Source organism: Neophocaena asiaeorientalis, unplaced genomic scaffold (genome assembly GCF_003031525.2).
Source record: "Neophocaena asiaeorientalis asiaeorientalis breed wild unplaced genomic scaffold, Neophocaena_asiaeorientalis_V1.1 scaffold171, whole genome shotgun sequence".
Taxonomy (NCBI): domain Eukaryota; kingdom Metazoa; phylum Chordata; class Mammalia; order Artiodactyla; family Phocoenidae; genus Neophocaena; species Neophocaena asiaeorientalis.
Genome location: NW_020174013.1, coordinates 6,142,381 through 6,161,011, shown reverse-complemented (window position 1 = coordinate 6,161,011; position 18,631 = coordinate 6,142,381). Strand labels below are relative to the sequence as shown.

The 18,631-nt window shown below is 39.5% G+C and overlaps 1 protein-coding gene and 1 non-coding gene across 3 annotated transcripts in view; both read left to right on the top strand.

The window, feature by feature from the left end:
- Nucleotides 1–7,949, top strand: part of KCNG3 (potassium voltage-gated channel modifier subfamily G member 3) — a 27,381-nt gene extending 19,432 nt beyond the window's left edge. For both annotated transcript variants that reach the window (XM_024753635.1, XM_024753634.1), the window contains exon 2: nt 7,304–7,949. In XM_024753635.1, the coding sequence (XP_024609403.1) occupies nt 7,304–7,949 (646 nt within the window). The remainder of the gene's footprint in view (nt 1–7,303) is intronic.
- Nucleotides 7,950–13,334: 5,385 nt separating this feature from the next.
- LOC112405283 (U6 spliceosomal RNA) lies at nt 13,335–13,438 on the top strand. Its single transcript, XR_003004309.1, has one exon. It is a non-coding gene; the product is annotated as a U6 spliceosomal RNA (small nuclear RNA).
- The last annotated feature ends 5,193 nt before the right edge of the window (nt 13,439–18,631 follow it).

Below are 18,631 nucleotides of genomic sequence, written 5' to 3'. Positions count from 1 at the left end.
GGACTCTCAACCACTGAGCCACCAGGGAAGCCCTGTTTTTAATTTTTTGAGGAACCTCCGTACCACAGCTGCTGCACTATTTTACAATCCAACCAACAGTACACAGAGATTTTAATTTCACCACGTCCTCATCAATACTTGTTTTCTGGTTTTTGTTTCTAATAGTAGGTGTCCTGATGTGTGTGAGGTGATACCTTCGGATTGGTTTTGATTGCATTTCTCAGATGATTAGTGATGTTGAGCATCTTTTCAAATGCTTGCCGGCCATTTGTATACCATCTTTGAGAAGTGTCTGTGCAAGTCCTTTGCTCATTTTTAAATTGGGTTATTTGATTTTTTTGTTGTTGAGTTGTAGGGGTTCGATATGTATTCTGGATATTAATCCCTTATCAGATATATGATTTGCAAATATTTTCCCCTATTCTGTAGCTTGCCTTTTCACTCTGTTGATTGTGTCTTTTGAGGCACAAAAACTTTTAAGTTCGATGTAGCCCTATTTGTCTATTCTTTTCCCAAGCAGAGATAATGGCTCTTTCTTCTGTTTCTTTAGTACCTTAATCATCTTTTTTTTTTTTCTTTTGGTCTGTTTCTATGTCTCTCCCTTAGTTATTGGTGAGCTTTTTAAAAAGCAGGACTCTTGTCTTAGCATCATTTTATGTCTGATATTCTACTTAGCACATAACAGGCATTCAATAAATGTTTGGTAAATAAACATGTTTGTAATTTAGATCTGCATTACTATAAAGACCTATCTGAGGTAAAGAAAATAAAATTTTAGATCCCATCAAATTTTTAAGCCATTTAATATTTTGTGAGTTTTGCTACATTATGTCACTTTGGGCCTTTTAAGGACAGTAGTACAATTTCAGCATGACGTTATTTCTTTTTTATTTAATTTTTTTTTTTTTTTTTTTTTTTTTTTTTTAAGTCAACTTTTGTACTTGGTGTAAGGTAAGGGTCCAACTCAATTCAGCACGATTGTTTGAAAAACAAATTTATTTTTATTTATTTATTTTTGGCTGCACTGGGTCTTGGTTGCTGCGCCTGGGCTTTTCTCTAGTTGTGGCGAGCGGGGACCACCCCTCACCGCGGTGCGCAGGCTTCCCATTGTGGTGGCTTCTCTTGTTGCGGAGCACGGGCCATGGCACGTGGGCTCAGCAGTTGTGACTTGCGGTCTCTAGAGAGCAGGCTCAGTAGTTGTGGCACACGGGCTTAGTTGCTCCACGGCATGTGGGATCTTCCCGGACCAGGGATTGAACCTGTGTCCCCTGCATTGGCAGGCAGATTCTTAACCACTGTGCCACCAAGGAAGTCCCCTCAGCACCATTTTTTGATGACAGGCTTCAGTTATCCCTTAAAGCTCCCAGAAGAGCCATTCCAGTCCTTCAAGTTCTGTCAAAGTCACTACGTTGTACTGGACAAAAAGCTGTTGAGCACTTGTATGTCTGATGGGAAGTAAGGGCAGGAGATACAAAGATGAATAAGGCAGGGAACTCTCAGGTGATGTGAATGCTTTATATCTTGATAGGAGTTTCAGTTATAGAGGTTACACATTTGTCAAACCTCAGTGAGTGTGCACATAAGGTTTGTGCATTCCATTGCATGTAAAGTTCAAATCAAAAGAAAAACATGAAACAAATATTGAACTCTGGTTAATAATATGCACTCTGAATTTTTTAGATGGAAGTGCACCGATATCTGGATTTATTTTAAAATGCATCCAAGAAAGAAAGGTTAATAGATGGATATAGGGGTGAATAGGTGATAAGCAAGTATATTTAAAATATTAATTAATTTGTTCCATGTGTGAAATTTTTCACAATAAAATGTTGAGTGAAAAAGATGAGAAGTTAGCACCCAGAGGGAGACTGATCTTCACCTCATACAACATAGTTAATGGCTTTTTATGTCCTGTCCTAGTCTTTTTTGCAGGCAGGAGGGGATGGTTAGCACTAAAAGCATTTGTTCTCCTGTGGAGCCTGTTTGTAAACCTCTGAGTCATTGCCAGAAGTGCCTTCTGTCCTGACGGATCAGTTAGGGGAATTAGAATGATTGCCAGCAAGTTTTGAGCTCCTCCAGTGCCTACGGAAGGGAATACATTTTACATCGTAACTTAGTACACAACTATATGTAACTGAAACAAAAGTTTTATGAAACTACTTTGATGCACACTAGTATTTCTATTTAATTTCCAAAAAAACCCCTCCATCAATTTTGATCCATTAATGGGCTAAGAACCAGCAGTGTGAAAAATGCTGCTCTAATACATCAACCATGGAGACCAAGAGATTGACGTATATAATTTAATATTAACAATGAACATTGTCATAAAAATCATTAGCATTTTCAGATGTTCCTTAATGCTTCAAAGCCCAATAGATCTGGGTTTCATTAGCTATGCCACTGCAGTTTCTTAGTTGTGTGATCTTAGAAGAGATGTTTAACTTTTCAGCCTCAGTTTTGTCATCTGTAAAATGGGGATATTAGGGGAAGGACACACTCCATAAAGTTCTTGAAAAGGGTTAAATGAGATGATGTCTACAAAGTGCTTAGCACAGTGCTCAACTGAAAGGCCTCTCTCTCTCTCTCTCTCTCTCTCTCTCTCTCTCTCTCTCTCTCTCTATATATATATATATATATGTATATATATATATATTTAGCTGTGAATTCATGAGCTTCTATATGTTTGGGCCTCAAAAGAAATCAGAATGGGCTTCAAAGGATTCTGGTAACCTCAGTATCTTCTTCCGTTCTTTTTTTCAGTTTGTTTTTTATAGAAGTAGCCCTCGGAGTGCCCAGTCATTTGCTGTAGTGCTCAGTAAAACACAGCGCTTAAGTTTTCCAGCAGTTGCTGGAGGTGGCACTGGCAAGAGTGCCATTTGGAAACATGGGGAGTTTTGGCAGGCTTAGTGGTGTTTGTTGTTGGAGAATGCCTTGGCATAATCCTGGGTGAAAGAGGGATGCCTGGGGTTTCTCACTTATTCATCTCCTTAGCGTGGAATTCTGGATAAATTGTGTCTGACTTTGGGGGTGGGCAGGAGGAGCCCCGTGGGCCTCATTACAGATGGGTTTACCTCTTTGAAATTCCCTTACTGAGAGATTATTTAGTGTCATTTGGATTTCCTCCTTTTTAATCTGAACAATTTGGCTGCTGGTGGAAGTAATTAGCTGAAAATGTTCTGGTGTTTTTGGCACAATTAAAATTTTTACTCTTCTTGGGCTTCCCTGGTGGCTCAGTGGTTGAGAATCTGCCTGCCAATGCAGGGGACACGGGTTTGATCTCTGGTCCGGGAAGCTCCCACATGCCGTGGAGCAGCTAAGCCCGTGCACCACAGCTACTGAGCCTGCGCTCTAGAGCCCGCGAGCCACAACTACTGAGCCCGCCCCACGACTACTGAAGCGCAGCCAAAAATAAATAAATAAATTTATTTAAAAAATCTTTTGGCTGTGTTGGGTCTTTGTTGCTGTGCGCAGGCTTTCTCTAGTTGCGGAGAGTGGGGGCTACTCTTCGTTGCGGTGCACGGGCTTCTCACTGTGGTGGCTTCTCTTGTTGCGGAGCACAGGCTTTAGGCGCATGGGCTTCAGTAGTCGTGACGTGGGCTCAGTAGTTGTGGCGCACGGGCTTTGTTGCTCCACGGCATGTGGGATCTTCCCGGACCAGGGCTCCAACCCGTGCACCCTGCATTGGCAGGCGGATTCTCAATCACTGCACCACCAGGGAAGCCCCTACTCTTCTTAATTTAATAGGATCTTAGGACTTTATTGCTGGGAGAGCCCTTAGAAGATCAGAGTGAGAAGAGCAGCAGGGCTCCCGGCATCAGGTCTAGTGCTCTTGCTCATGTCTGGCTAGAGAAGAGACAGTACTTTAGCTCGAGAACTGATAAAAACCACAGCCAATCAGAGAACACTATTGCTGTGACTGCTTTGTGCTCTTGCAATCCTTTTTGAGTGTGTATCTTATTACTTACTGAATTTACCAGTTGATTACTTAGGATAGCAACCAACTTAGAAATTCTGGTGGCTTAACACAACAAGGATTTATTGGTTGCTCACATACCATGTCCCATGTCCAATCAGAGTCAGGATGGGGAATGTCTGTCTTTCTTTGAACGTATACTCAGTGACTTGAGCTGGTAGGGACCCCACCATCTTGGAGCCACTTAGGACACATGCCTTTCAGGTTGCCGTGGCAGGGAAGAGAATTCACACCTACTCTTCCATGCCTCTGCCCAGAACTGTAGTCATTTTGCCCACAGCTCATAGATCAGAACTGGTCATGTGACCTTGCCTAACTGCAAGGGGCTAGAAATATGGGGGAACATATGGAGTATTTGATGAGCATTACCAGGGAGAAGGGATGCCTTTAATATGTTTATTAAAACTGAATATTGAAAAAATGCAGCCTCCTATCTTCTAGATCTACCAAGTTTCATTACCCTCCCAGTTTTCTAAGCCTCCGGGTTCATAGAGGTCATTATGGCAGCAGCTTTTACTGATAGCCTGGTGGGCATAGAGAAGCTGCTGCCAACCACAGAGTAATGGGGTCTCTGTGCAGAAGGGCAGGTAATACAATAGAGAAAGAAATAGGGGCAGCTGTGACCTCATCTGCTGACCTTCCTCACTGGGCGGTAGGTTGGATTACTTTCACTGTGGGCTGTATCTTCTTGCTTAGTTTGTGTGTAGGCTGAAGAATAATCCCTCCCTCCCCACAAAAGATATCAGGTCCTAATCCTTGGGAACCAGTGGATATTACCTTATATATCAAACGGGATGTTGCAGGTATGATTAAATTAAGAATCTTGAGATGGGGGATTGTCCTGGATTATCGCAGGGGCTCTGCATGCTATCATGTGTATCCTTACAAGGTGGAAGCAGAGGGAGATTTGACACGGTGAGCACAGAGGCAGAGATAGGAGTGATGTGGCCTCAAGCCAAGGAATGCCAACCAGGAGCTGGAAGAGGCAAGGAATGGATTCTCCCCTAGAGCCTCCGAAGGGAGTGGGCCCTACTAACACTTGATTTTGGCCCAATGATAATGATTTTGCACTTCTGACCTCTGGGTATGTGAAAAAATAAATTTCTGTTGTCTTAAGCTGCCAAGTTTGTGGTAATTTTTTTGTTGTTGTTGTTTTGTTTGTTTGTTTTTGCGGTACGCAGGCCTCTCACTGTTGTGGCCTCTCCCGTTGCGGAGCGCAGGCTCAGCGGCCATGGCTCACGGGCCCAGCCGCTCTGCGGCATGTGGGATCCTCCCGGATGGGGGCACAAACCCAAGTCCCCTGCATCGGCAGGCGGACTCTCAACCACTGCGCCACCAGGGAAGCCCTGTGGTAATTTTTTACAGCAGCCACAGGGAGTTAATATACTCAAGTTACCACTTTCTTGTTGGTCAGTGGTTCTTGCCCTTCTGACAAGTGAGGAATTGGGACTGGAGTGAATACTGGGGAACCAAGTGACTGGGGAATAGGGTGAGAGTGAGAATTTTCTTTCTGTACTCTTTTTTTTTTACCTTTGAAATTTAAACCATGTGAATGTACGACCTATTCAAGACATAAATCAAATTAATCTCTATGGTCCTAGGAACCTCCATAGTAGGGGAACATGGTTAATTTTATTTATTCATTTCCCTCAGAAGCATCCAGTGCAATCTGTGTTCTGTGCCATGCACTTTGGGTACTTCTTTTCAAAATGTTGCCCCACAGACCTTACCATCCCACCTACTACATTTTCTTCTCTCTCCATCATACTTCTCATGTTTGGCTCTAGGTCAATAGTAAGACAGAATTACATAGAGAAAAATGAATGATGGTATAAGGACTGTAACTTTAAATTTGAATTTTAAAATGTAATTTAATTATAATTTTTTAAATGCCATGTTTAAAACATTTTATTAGTCATATTTGTACTGTACTGTACAGACATGTACTGTAGTGCATTTTCTTTTCTAAAGCTACTGCATGAAATAACTGAAATAAAAATATTTACAAATAAAAAAGTGTAATTTAATGAGAAATTACCTTAGCATTACCTCTCACTCTGGGTCAGGGCTTCCTAACCACTGTGCTGAGGTTTAATTCCTCAGCCTTGGGGAGTGTGGGGCGAGGCTGGTGGCTTCCACTTCAGGAATGCTACCCCTTGACGCCAGTAGGCTATGTAGGTAATATTCTTTTCAACGTGTGCAGTGACATGGAAGGGTTGGTAAATACTGCTCTAGATTGAATGTGGCCCTATATTTTATTTATTTATTTATTTATTTATTTATGGCCGCGTTGGGTCTTCGTTGCTGCGCACGGGCTTTCTCTAGTTGCGGCGAGCGGGGGCTACTCTTCGCTGCGGTGTGTGGGCTTCACATTGCGGTGGCTTCTCTTGTTGTGGAGCACGGGCTCTAGGCTCTTGGGCTTCAGTAGTTGTGGCACGCGGGCTCAGTAGTTGGGGCTCACGGGCTTAGTGCTCCACGGCATGTGGGATCTTCCCGGAGCAGGGCTCAAACCTGTGTCCCCTGCATTGACAGGCGGATTCTTGACCACTGCGCCACCAGGGAAGTCCATGGCCCTATATTTTAAAGATACATGTTGAATCACAACAGCTATAGAAAACAAACAAACAAACTTGTTGGGTCTTAGTGATTGTTTGGCTCCACTGCAGTATTCCTCAGCCTTTTTTCCACTGTAACTACAGCTTGTGATGAGGATGGTCATGACCTGGTGCTCTCCTGGTGAGGGCACTGGCATTCCTGCAAAGCCCAAAAGGCAGGCTCAGATTCAGTGTCTCCCACACAAGCCTGTAGGAAAAAAAAAAATACAGTAACATTTTCAGAGATGATCTTGAGTTCACTCCTATTTACCAAGAAGTAAATCATTGAAAACTTGGGTGTGTCCACTGTCTGTAGGAACCAAGTCCTTCTGACCTACCTAATAACTTACATCACAGTAGAGAACCACTGTCCTCATGGAATAACATTTCATAGTGTGGCGAGCTGAGTATCAGTTAATTTCAAGCCACCAAGTAAGAGAGAGATTTTTTTTTTAAGTATTAGTGACAACAAGCAAACGAATGTTTTTTTCAATGCTATCACAGGCCATATATAAATAAGAACTTCATCAAGTTCAGTTTTCATTTGTTGATGTATTTGTTGTTCTGTTGCATCCTGGTGGGTCTGATGATGTTGGTAATGCCGTCTGTTCTTTTATGTTTTCTGGAAAGGTAACTAAATGTGTATGTCAGTGTAGTACTATCTGACGAAATCTAAGAGCTATTAAAATGCTTAAAAATAAAATGATCAATTCTTCTTTTGTTCTCTTGACAGGATAATTGAAGCTATCTGCATAGGTTGGTTCACTGCAGAATGCATTGTGAGGTTCATCGTCTCCAAAAACAAGTGTGAGTTTGTCAAGAGACCCCTGAACATCATTGATTTACTGGCAATCACGCCGTATTACATCTCCGTGTTAATGACAGTATTTACGGGCGAGAACTCTCAACTCCAGAGGGCTGGAGTCACCTTGAGGGTGCTTAGAATGATGAGGATTTTTTGGGTGATTAAGCTTGCCCGTCACTTCATTGGTCTTCAGACACTTGGTTTGACTCTCAAACGATGTTACCGAGAGATGGTTATGTTGCTTGTCTTCATTTGTGTTGCCATGGCAATCTTTAGTGCACTTTCTCAGCTTCTTGAACATGGGTTGGACCTGGAAACATCCAACAAGGACTTCGCCAGCATCCCTGCTGCCTGCTGGTGGGTGATTATCTCTATGACTACAGTTGGCTATGGAGATATGTATCCTATCACAATGCCTGGAAGAATTCTTGGAGGAGTTTGTGTTGTCAGTGGAATCGTTTTATTGGCATTACCTATCACTTTTATCTACCATAGCTTCGTGCAGTGTTATCATGAGCTCAAGTTTAGATCAGCTAGATATAGTAGGAGCCTCTCCGCTGAGTTCCTAAATTAACGCATTGCAAATCATCTTGCATACACTTCATTTGATCGAGTTGACGCTACTTCATATTCATGCATTTCTCGTTGGGTGAGCACTGCAGTGGTACTGTCATCACCTTGGTAGAGTTAAAACTGTCCTTCCCAGCTGAAGGGGTAAAGCAGTTTACTTATTATGGAGTAAATATGATTGAGACTGCACAGGAAAAGGAATGACTCCTAGAGTAAATTTTAGGATCCTGTTTTATTTAGACTTGTCTCTTCCTTGCCTTGAACAATTACACGTTTTGTGTTTGTTGTAAAGTATATTATTTGAACATTTTAAAACCGAAAGCTACTATTTTCCAAATGTTTTTCCGTCTTGTGAATGCAGAGGAAGCTTGGAAGTTATAGTGTTTTTTGTTGGAGAGTAACATTTTCATTTCTAAATGTTTTATAATCTCTCATATCAATGTCAGAAGTACCCTGGAAACATATGTCAGATGCAGGAAGTGTTTAACAACTACTTTAAAAATTTGGCCACATTTTAAACTATAGTGGAGCTAGTAGATACAAGCAAGAATAGTATTTGAAAAACTTCTCCAGCATATTTCTCAATTATCTGATTTATGTTTGCTTTTATTATTCACCTTATCATACAGCTTCATATGGAAGATTGAGTGTGTTCTTCCTTTTCCATTTTGGATTTCTTTTTTCTCTGTCCTGATATGACTAAAAAGAGTATTTGTATTGTTTAGCATTTTATTGGAGTTCCTTTTATTTGAATTCATTGCTGTTACTAGGTGATAATTATCCTAAGATTTGGATGTCCAAACAAGATTTCCAACATTAAAATGATAATGGAAATAGTTTGATATTACAACCCATACTTATCTTCTTCTGCTCGTAATTTTTTTTTGCCAAACACCATGGCTTTAATAAGACTTAAGATGAAAGGATATTTATGTAGCCGTTTTATACCGAAGTCATACTTAGATGTTGTCACTAGATTATCACAAGAAAAGAAATTATTTCCTTGCTCTTGGTTTGCTGTGTAGCCAAGCCAATTTTAAGTCAGCTAAAAACAACGAATACATAATTATTTGAGCTGATCTTCACCACTGTCAATTATAGCTATGCCAAAACTTCTTGTAACAATGTTGAATAATATGCCATACTAATCTGGCTAGGTTATTAGGACTAGATAATGTAAAACTGATGATTGTTTGCTGCTGAATTTTAGCAATCTGAATTAGGATTTTGCTTTGTTAACCAGTTGCCGTAAAGCCGTCAGTATAGAAACACAAAAAATTAAAGTCATAGATTCATGAATAATTTAATGTTACACACTGTAATTTAGTGGGGGTGGGAGGGGGAGCAGAGGAGTTGGAAAGGGGACCTGGATATATTTATCAAAGAAAGGGTTACCAGACGTGTTCATTAAAGGAATATTAGCCATCATCTAGTTCCAGCCTCAAGCAGTATGGGTAGAAAACCAGGGCAAGAGAGGATATGCTCGTGAAGGAGTTGGGGCTAAAACCTAGATCTCTAGGAACCTAGCCCAGCAGCTTATTCTTAACACACCTCTGGGTTTTAAGAAAAGCTGTGAGAAACCACACTCTTTGCTGTTGTCACTGCTGAGGTAATAATAGCGAAACCATTCCTTTTCCCTAATTTCCTTTCCTGAATTTAAGTGATATTTTGGCCATTAAGACTCTCGCCCCATCTTGCCTACTATTGCACACTGGTATGTTACTTATTACATACTCAAAATAAGCTCTGTTATTTATTGTATAACTTTAATATATTTGAAATAAATAGCATGGATTTATTTTTTTCTTACCTATTTTGATTAAGGCTTTGTGATTTATGCAAATAATAGGCAGGTGATAGCACCCCCACATTTCTAACAAGAATAAGACAGCCAGCAATTTTTCTGGCACTGAGAACTCTTCATGAGAATATATGTCTTGTCTCCCCAAGTAAAGTATAACTATCTTGAGGGCTGGGATCCTCTCTCTCACACACACCTTCATGTCCCCACAGCATATGTGATAGACATAGACTTGGGCACAAACTGTTGACTGATTTGGGAAGAGAAACTGCTTTTTGAAGAGACAAGGAGAACTGTATACCTGTATGTGTATGTGTAGAGTCACACATGTAAATACACAAGCAGACTTTGAGGCTGCCCTTAAGTAACTAGTAAGAAATCTCTTGTTGGTGATGCCAAAGTTTTCATAAGACCAGTTCTCATAAAGGAGCATGTTAGATAAATGCTAATGTCAGTTCAGCCACCCGTGTAGTAAGGATGATGATGAGACCTGATAGAATAGTTCATTCATAAGTGAAAAAAATATATATCATGGATGTTGTAGTTTTTTAGGAACAGAGGCATTTTCTTATAGCTTTCCCTGAGTTACTGCCTTAAAAAATAATAATTGAGTAACACTTCTTTCATAGTTGTACTTTTAGAAATTTCTCATAACTCAGTCTTCATGGCAGAAATGCTTTCATTAGGACCTATATTAGTCTCAGTAAGTCAGGTATCTTAAATTAGAATGCCCAAGGAGGAAAGAGGAATCCCGAATGTTTGTTCTCATTGTACCACACGTGAGCTTATGTGACTTGATCTTATAATATATGACTTGTTTTGTATCCTTTTAAGTGGGATTTTTCAGAATTAAAGGTCCAAAATTAGGAAACATATTTGAAAGTAAATATACTCTAACAATTCAAGGTCTTCTTTATCTTTTATTTATTTATTTAATTTATTTATTTTTGGCTGCATTGGGTCTTCTTTGCTGCGTGCAGGCTTTCTCTAGTTGCAGTGAGCAGGGACTACTCTTCATAGCAGTGCGCTTCTCTTGTTGCAGAGCACAGGCTCTTTATGACTCTTTTGTTATTGCTGGTTGCTACAGTTGCATTTGCTTTTCTCCTGGGTTTTGTAGTTACTTGTAAGCACACGTTTCTAAGTTCTTACTTTCTTAAAAATGTGGAAATGTATTCTTTCATGGTGGCAGTAAGTCAAAATAATATTTCCTGTTTTTAAACTTTTGTCCAGATGTCCTAGGTCTCCAATGATCTGGGAGGAGGAGAGATGGGATTAAGTTGGATGTTGGTATTGGAAGAATTTTCTCTGTTGGCTTGATATTTTCTAGAAGCAGCTTATTTTTCCTCTTTACTATAGAAATGAAAAATAAAAAACGGAAAACTCCCAGCTCTGTTTTGCTATTAAGCATATATAACGCCAAATTTAACGCATAGCTTCACAAAATATTTCCAGCGCCCTCTGACCCTACATAAAAGTACATTCACTTATGGTATGAAATATACATTCCAATCAAATGTGGTATAAATATGTCATAGGGTCATAATAAATGACAACTAAAGGGCCCTGGAGACCTTCTGGTTTACCTTGCCCCTTCCTATGCCCTTTATCCCATCTAAATGTTAGCAGCCAGGCCGCTGTGCTGCCAGTGGGTTGTGATTTAGCCGTCGTCACCCGTAGAGAGACCAGCTTACCCTGGTTTGCCTGGAACTTTCTTGGTTTTAGCACTAAACGTACCCCCATCCTGGGAAATTCCTTAGTCTCAGGTGAACTGGACGCTTGGTCACCCTAGTGTCAGAGCACACCTCAGAAACCTGGTTTTCAGACTTTTGATTCAGTACTCTTTGGACATTTTTTTTTTTTTTGGTAACTTCAGAAGGCACGAAGGATTTCTCTTAAAAATATTTTCTTTGGGACTTTGGGGCCCCTTTTTATAGGTCATATAAAAATCAGGGGCTTCCCTGGTGGTGCAGTGGTTGAGAGTCCGCCTGCCGATGCAGGGGACACGGGTTCGTGCCCCGGTCCGGGAAGATCCCACATACCGCGGAGCGACTAGGCCCGTGAGCCATGGCCGCTGAGCCTGCGCGTCCGGAGCCTGTGCTCCGCAATGGGAGAGGCCACGACAGTGAGAGGCCCGCGTACTGCAAAAAGAATAAATAAATCAGATGTTGCTTTTAGATGCTCTAGATGTCAGGAAGGAGGACTTGGGACCAGTGTATAGGGAACTCAGATTTTCAATAGAGTTGTTTTTTTTAATTAATTTATTTTATTTTTGGCTGCATTGGGTCTTTGTTGCTGTGCACAGGCTTTCTCTAATTGCGGCGAGCGGGGACTACTCTTTGTTGCGGTGTGCGGGCTTCTCATTGCAGTGGCTTCTCTTGTTGTGGAACACGGGCTCTAGGCGCGTGGGCTTCAGTAGTCGTGGCACATGGACCCAGTAGTTGTGGCTCACAGGCCCTAGAACGCAGGCTCAGTAGTTGTGGCGCACGGGCTTAGTTGCTCTGCAGCATGTGGGATCTTCCCGGACCAGGGCTTGAACCCATGTCCCCTGCATTGGCAGGCGGATTCTTAACCACTGCGCCACCAGGGAAGCCCTTCAATAGAGTTTTTAAATTGCAAAGCTTCACAGTTGTGCACTCATTCACATACAAGCAAATAAGTGCAGTTATTTCATAGTTTATCATTGCACTATTTAGAAGGGCCAGGCTGAGAAATGTCATAACTGAAGAGGAAGTAACATGGGTTGAAGCTTTAATGGAATGTTCTGGAAAAATTCCATTTTGGTCTGGGAAGGTTTCATACACTTCTCTGTTTGTTCAGCATGATTTCATATGGTGTTTTGCTTCCTGCCTTTTCAGACCCATCTGTACTTGGAGGACTGGGCATATCAGTTCTGCCCCTGAAAAGTAAACTAATAATTTGCTGCCCCGTGCTGTTGAGCTTTCCATAGACTTGTGAAATGTCATCCACAAGCACGATTATATTGTCTCATTCTGTCATTAACTTTTATTTTTCTTTTAGCAATTCCACACTTATGCCTAAACTTTCAGATTTTTCCAATTCTCCCAGACATTCCCAATAAGCACTTAAACTTTTGACTGTTGGTGTAGCTCAATTGTGAGTTTATTATTTGTTACGGAATTGAATTGGATAATCTGCATTTATGTTATAATTTGAACAAATTAATTTTATGTAGCTTTGATGAGCATCCTTTGATTTATATTTTAAACTATCAACACTATACCAATATACACTTAGTGGATGAAAGCCAGAGGGAGTATATATTATTTGGAGTTCACCTACTAGGAGTAAGTAATGCTATATCATTTATGTCTGGAGTAGTGCTTTTACTTAATTTATGCAATGTTGTATTGAAACTAAAACTAAAATTTACCATGACTTTGTACTTGGTAGGTTTTCCCCTCCTAGACTTCAATTACTTTAATTGTTTTGAAATAATTATATAATTCTGCCCATGACAGAGTGGAGGCCACTTGTAGTGTTTAATGTTATAAAATGTTTTTTTTTTCCGTTAGAGAAAAGAAGTGTTAGCAATGACAGGTGTTTTGCTGTATTAAAATACAGGGATTTTTGCTCGCTTCAGCAGCACATATGCTAAAATTGGAGCAATACAGAGATTAGCATGGCCACTGCGCGAGGATGACACGCAAATTCATGAAGAGTTCCATATTTTATTTATTTATTTTTTTTTTTCGCGGTATGCGGGCCTCTCACTGTTGTGGCCTCTCCCGTTGCGGAGCACAGGCTCCGAACGCGCAGGCTCAGCGGCCATGGCTCACGGGCCCAGCCGCTCCGTGGCATGTGGGATCTTCCCGGACTGGGGCACGAACCCGTGTCCCCTGCATCGGCAGGTGGACTCTCAACCACTGCGCCACCTGGGAAGCCCTGAAGCGTTCCATATTTTAAAAAATAAAATAAAATACAGGGATTTATTCAACTTAACATATTGCTTTTTAACTGTATGTTACAAACTTGATCTTGGAGCTCCAGCGGAATTGCATGCTTTCCTTCTCTACAGTGCAGAGGGCAGGAGAATTTTACTTCCTTAGTGGAGAGCAGTATTTGAGTTTAAATCCTCGACTCTGATACAAGAGAATTGTGTGTGTGGCCATAGCTGTGCATATCTTTTTTTCCTTATCTTTTTAGCCATAGCCACTCTTTCATGTGAAACATTTGGAAATAAAATGCAAAATTATGAAATCAATATAAGGCTTAGCTTTCAGGTCCATGTGAAAGGCTGTTTATTTTTGTTCATTGAACAGAAGTGGAAAGTTTAGATTTTTTTTTGTTTTGAGATAAACTGCCTAACTTCTTACCTGTATTTTTTTCTCTTTTTTTCTTACCTGTATTTTTATTCATTCAATAATCTTTACTATTGGAAGGTTTTTTAAAAATAATAATAATACAAATTATATAAGTATAGTATAGTTTTAAAATTAGAATAATGGGTCATCGTCCCCTTCTTGAGAGCTTTGGCTTACATAAGGGAAATCACCTTTAATTAGCTCTTCCAGTCACTCAGTGTAAAAAGGTCGGAAAGTAATCGAGCATATGTATGTTTGTGTCTTTCTTAAATACAGTCTTTATTTATGCACTTTTCTGTGCTGCAGTGCATGGCAGAGATAGGAGCATTGTAGCATGCAAGAGATAATTAGGTGCATCCCCTTTTTGTAATAAATAGGTTTCCAAACATTAGTATGAAAAAATTTTTTTGTAAATTTCATCATATTTCCTATACACAATAATGGATGTGTATAGGAATTCGGTTAGGGAATCCTTTTAACCTGTGAGTCATCCTTCTGTTGTGTTATTGTCCCCTGAACTATATGTTTTTTAGATTTTACTTTTCATGTATGTAAGAATGAGGTCTCTTGTGAAGAACATACTTGCATGGGGATCAGACTCATATCAAATTATGGAAAAGCTGCTATGTGTGAAATAAGATTTGAGGAATTAGAACATTTAACTTAATGAGAATTGTTATCAGCTAATTTTTATTAGCTTTTGGATGTGATTTCCTGATCCCCTCAAAAGTTTTCTAAGGGGTAGCTGGGGATGAAAGGGTGGATACCTTCTTTTTATTGCCTCTTCTAAATCTTTTCTGCCTTTCCCTTTCTCAGTTTAGTAATTCACATCTTATTCTGTTTAAAACCACGTAAGTGAGGTTAAACATGTTTTCACCATGCCAAGAGTCAAGTGAGTGGCTAGGGAGGGGAGTGAGAAGTAGTAACTGGGTATTTGACTAAATTGATGGATCAATTGTAAACATTGTGGTTTTGTTGATAAGCTTTAGGTGATTTTGGAAGGCTAGTTAGGGGAGTTAAAAAGTGGAACTAAGTAAATATGAGGTGGTCTTAACAGTATATTTATGTATTTTTTACAAATTGAGATATAATTCACATACCATGAAATGTATCATTTTAGAGTATATAAATCTGTGGGTTTTAGTATACTCACAGAGCTATGTAACCATCACCACTAAATGTTCTAATTCTAGAACATTTTCATGTACCCCATACTCATTTGCAGTAACTCCTCATTCCTCCCTTACCCATCTCCTGACAACCATTAATCTCCTTTCTGTCTCTAGGGATTTGCCTATTCTGGACATTTTGTGTAAATGGAAACATGTGGCCCTTGTGTCCATCTTCTTTCACTTAGCATAATTTTTCAAGTTTCATCTGTATTGTAGCATGGATCAATACTTCATTCTTTTTATTGCTGAATAATATTCTGTTGTATGGATGTACCACATTTTGTTTATCTATTTCTCTTTTGATGGACATATGTGTTATTTTTACTTTTTGACTGTTGTGAACAATGCTGTTATGAACATTCATGTACAAGTTTTTGTGTGAACATAGGTTTTTCATTTTCTTGGGTATATACCTAGGAATGAAATTCCTGGTCATATGGTAACACCATGTTTAACTTTTTGAGGAACTGTCATACTATTTTTCAAAGCAGGTGAACCATTCAGCATTCCCACTGGCAATATATAAAGGTTCCAGTCTCTTCACATCCTCCCCAACAATTATTCCTTGTCCTTTTTTTTTTTTTAAAAAAATAATAGCATCCTGGTCGGTGTGAGTTAATATCTCACTGTGATTTTGATTTGCATTTTCCTAATGACTGATGATGTTGAGCATCTTTTCATGTGCTTACTGATTATTTATATACCCTCTAGGGAGAAAGGTCTATTCAAATCCTTTGACCATTTTTAAAAAATGGATTTTTTTAATTGTTGAATTTTAAGAGTTCTTTATATATTCTGGATACTGAACTTTATCAGATATATGATTTGCAAATATTTTCTCTCAGATGAAGGGGTTGTCTTTTCATTTTCTTAATGATATCATTTGCAGCATACAAGTTTTAACTTTTGATGTAGTCCAATTTATTTTTTCTCTTGTTTTTTGTGCTTTCAGTATTGTATCTTAAAGAACTCAAGGTAATGAAGATTTACTCTTCTGTTTCCTTCTAAAATTTTTATTGTATTAGCTCTTACTTTCAGGTCTCCGATCCATTTTGAGTTAATTTTTTATATATGGTGTGAGGTAGGGGTCCAACTTCATTCTTTTGGAGGTGGATATACAGTTGTCCCTGTATCATTTGTGAAAAAGACCATTCTTTCCACCATTGAGTGGTATTGGCATACTTGTCAAAAACTGGATGACTATAGATTTGTGGGTTTATCTGGATTCTCAATTCTTTTCCATTGATCTACATGTGTACTCTTATGCCAAAACCACATAGAAGACTGTAGCTTTATGGTAAGTTTAGAGATCAGGAAATATGAGTTCCTCTTCTTTTTTTTTTGAGTTCCTCTTCTTTTACAAGACTGTTTTGGCTATCTGGGTTTCTTGCATTTCCATATGAATTTTAGGATCAGCTTGTCCATTTCTGCAAAAAAGGCAGTTGGAATTTTGATAGGGATTGCATTGAATCTGTAGATCAATTAGAGGAGTTTTTCCATCTTGACAATACTAAGTCTTCCGATCCATGGACACAGGATGTCTTTCCATTTATTTAAGTCTTCTTTAATTTCTTCCAATGTTTTATAGCTTTCAGTGTACAAGTCTTGTGCTTCTTTGATTTAATTTACTCTTAAGTGTTTATTCTTTTTGATGCTATTATAAGTGGAATTGTGTTCTTAATTTCTTTTTCAGAGTGTTCATTGCTAGTGTATAGAAATGCAACTGATTTTTGTATAGTGATCTTGTATCCTATAACCTTGCCGAACTTGTCTGTTAGTTCTAATCAATTTTTGAGGATTTTTAAAATTGTTTTCTATATATAAGATAATGTCATCTGCAAAGAGAGATAGTTTTACTTTTTACTTCCTTTTCTTTCGTCTCTTGCCTAATTACCTTGGCTAGAACTTCTAGTACAATGTCAAATAAGAGTTGTGAGAATGGACATCCTTTTCTTATTCCTGGTCTTAGAGGGAAAACTTCTAGTCTTCCGCTATTAAGTATAATGTTAGCTGTGAGTTTTTCGTAGATGCCTGCGATCAGGTTGAGGAACTTGTATACCTAGTTTGTTGAGTGTTTTTATCATGAAAGGGTGTTGGATTCTAAAAATGTGTTTTAATGAAGAGATGGGCAGATTTTCTTGTGAGTTGAGTTCTTGTACTATCTGTGTCAGGAAATAATTTTTTTTTTCTTTTTTTTTCTGTACGCGGTCCTCTCACTTGTTGTGGCCTCTTCCATTGTGGAGCACAGGCTCCGGACGCGCAGGCTCAGCGGCCATGGCTCATGGGCCCAGCCGCTCCGCGGCATGTGGGATCTTCCCGGACAGGGGCACGAACCCGTGTCCCCTGCATCGGCAGGCGGACTCTCAACCACTGCGCCACCAGGGAAGCCTAAGTCTGACTATCTTTTAATGGACAGAGCTCCACTGGCATTTTTTTTCATGAGTAATATTGCTAATGTAGTATTTGACTGAATACTACAGTTCTCTAATTTTGTACATATACCCCAAGGGCCTTTGGTTAATGGCTACATTTTTAATAAATCTCAAGAATGTGCTGGGTGAATATTAATAATCTTCAATGGAAATGCAAATATCAAACCTAGTGGAGTTATGATCCTAGATTTTGGGCATGCTACATCTATAATGTTACATGTTTACTGAAGATGTATGGGAAAAAAAGGTTTCAAAGAGGTGTACTTGCCTACAAATGTATTCAGTACTATTCTTAACAACTGTTCTTAGAAATAATAGGATTTCCAGTTACTAGTCATCGAATGCTTGAATAATAGCCACAATTCCTAAAATTTATAGAGCAATGTACATTAAGACAACTTTTTCTTAAGAAATAATGTACTAATGTTTCATAATTCTTTTATTTTTGCTTAGTACTTTTATTAAGTATTCTGAAAATAAATCTCTGACCCTAGTTGGTCATCCCAAGAAACAAAGTTTGCTAAGAGAAAAAAAAAAGTATAACTAGCAGTATATACAGGGAAGCATGCAGGGCACCAAGGTAGTAGGTATTAATTGTAGAGATGCAGCAGCAGCTGCCTGACCAAGTCTGGCAGTTCTGATGTCTCTCCTCCTGCCTCTCAGGGTTGGCATCACTCTCAGCAGTGTGGCATCTCTGCACCTCTTCCAGTATCTTCTCTGCTTGTTGATTTCCACTGGTTGAATCTATTCTTTTTTCCCTGTTCAAATTCCAGAGTAGTATTAGCTTAGCCTTACCATCACACAGGTTGGAGAGTGGTCTTCCGAGCTTGGGGAAAGCAGTCTTTTTGAGGTGGAGATGTTGCTGTGGGCAGGGCAGCTATAGGAAGAACCATGATATGGTCCGCAGAGCCGCTGCACAGAACCACACCCTGGGCCACCACGTTTATGGTTTTGCTGAT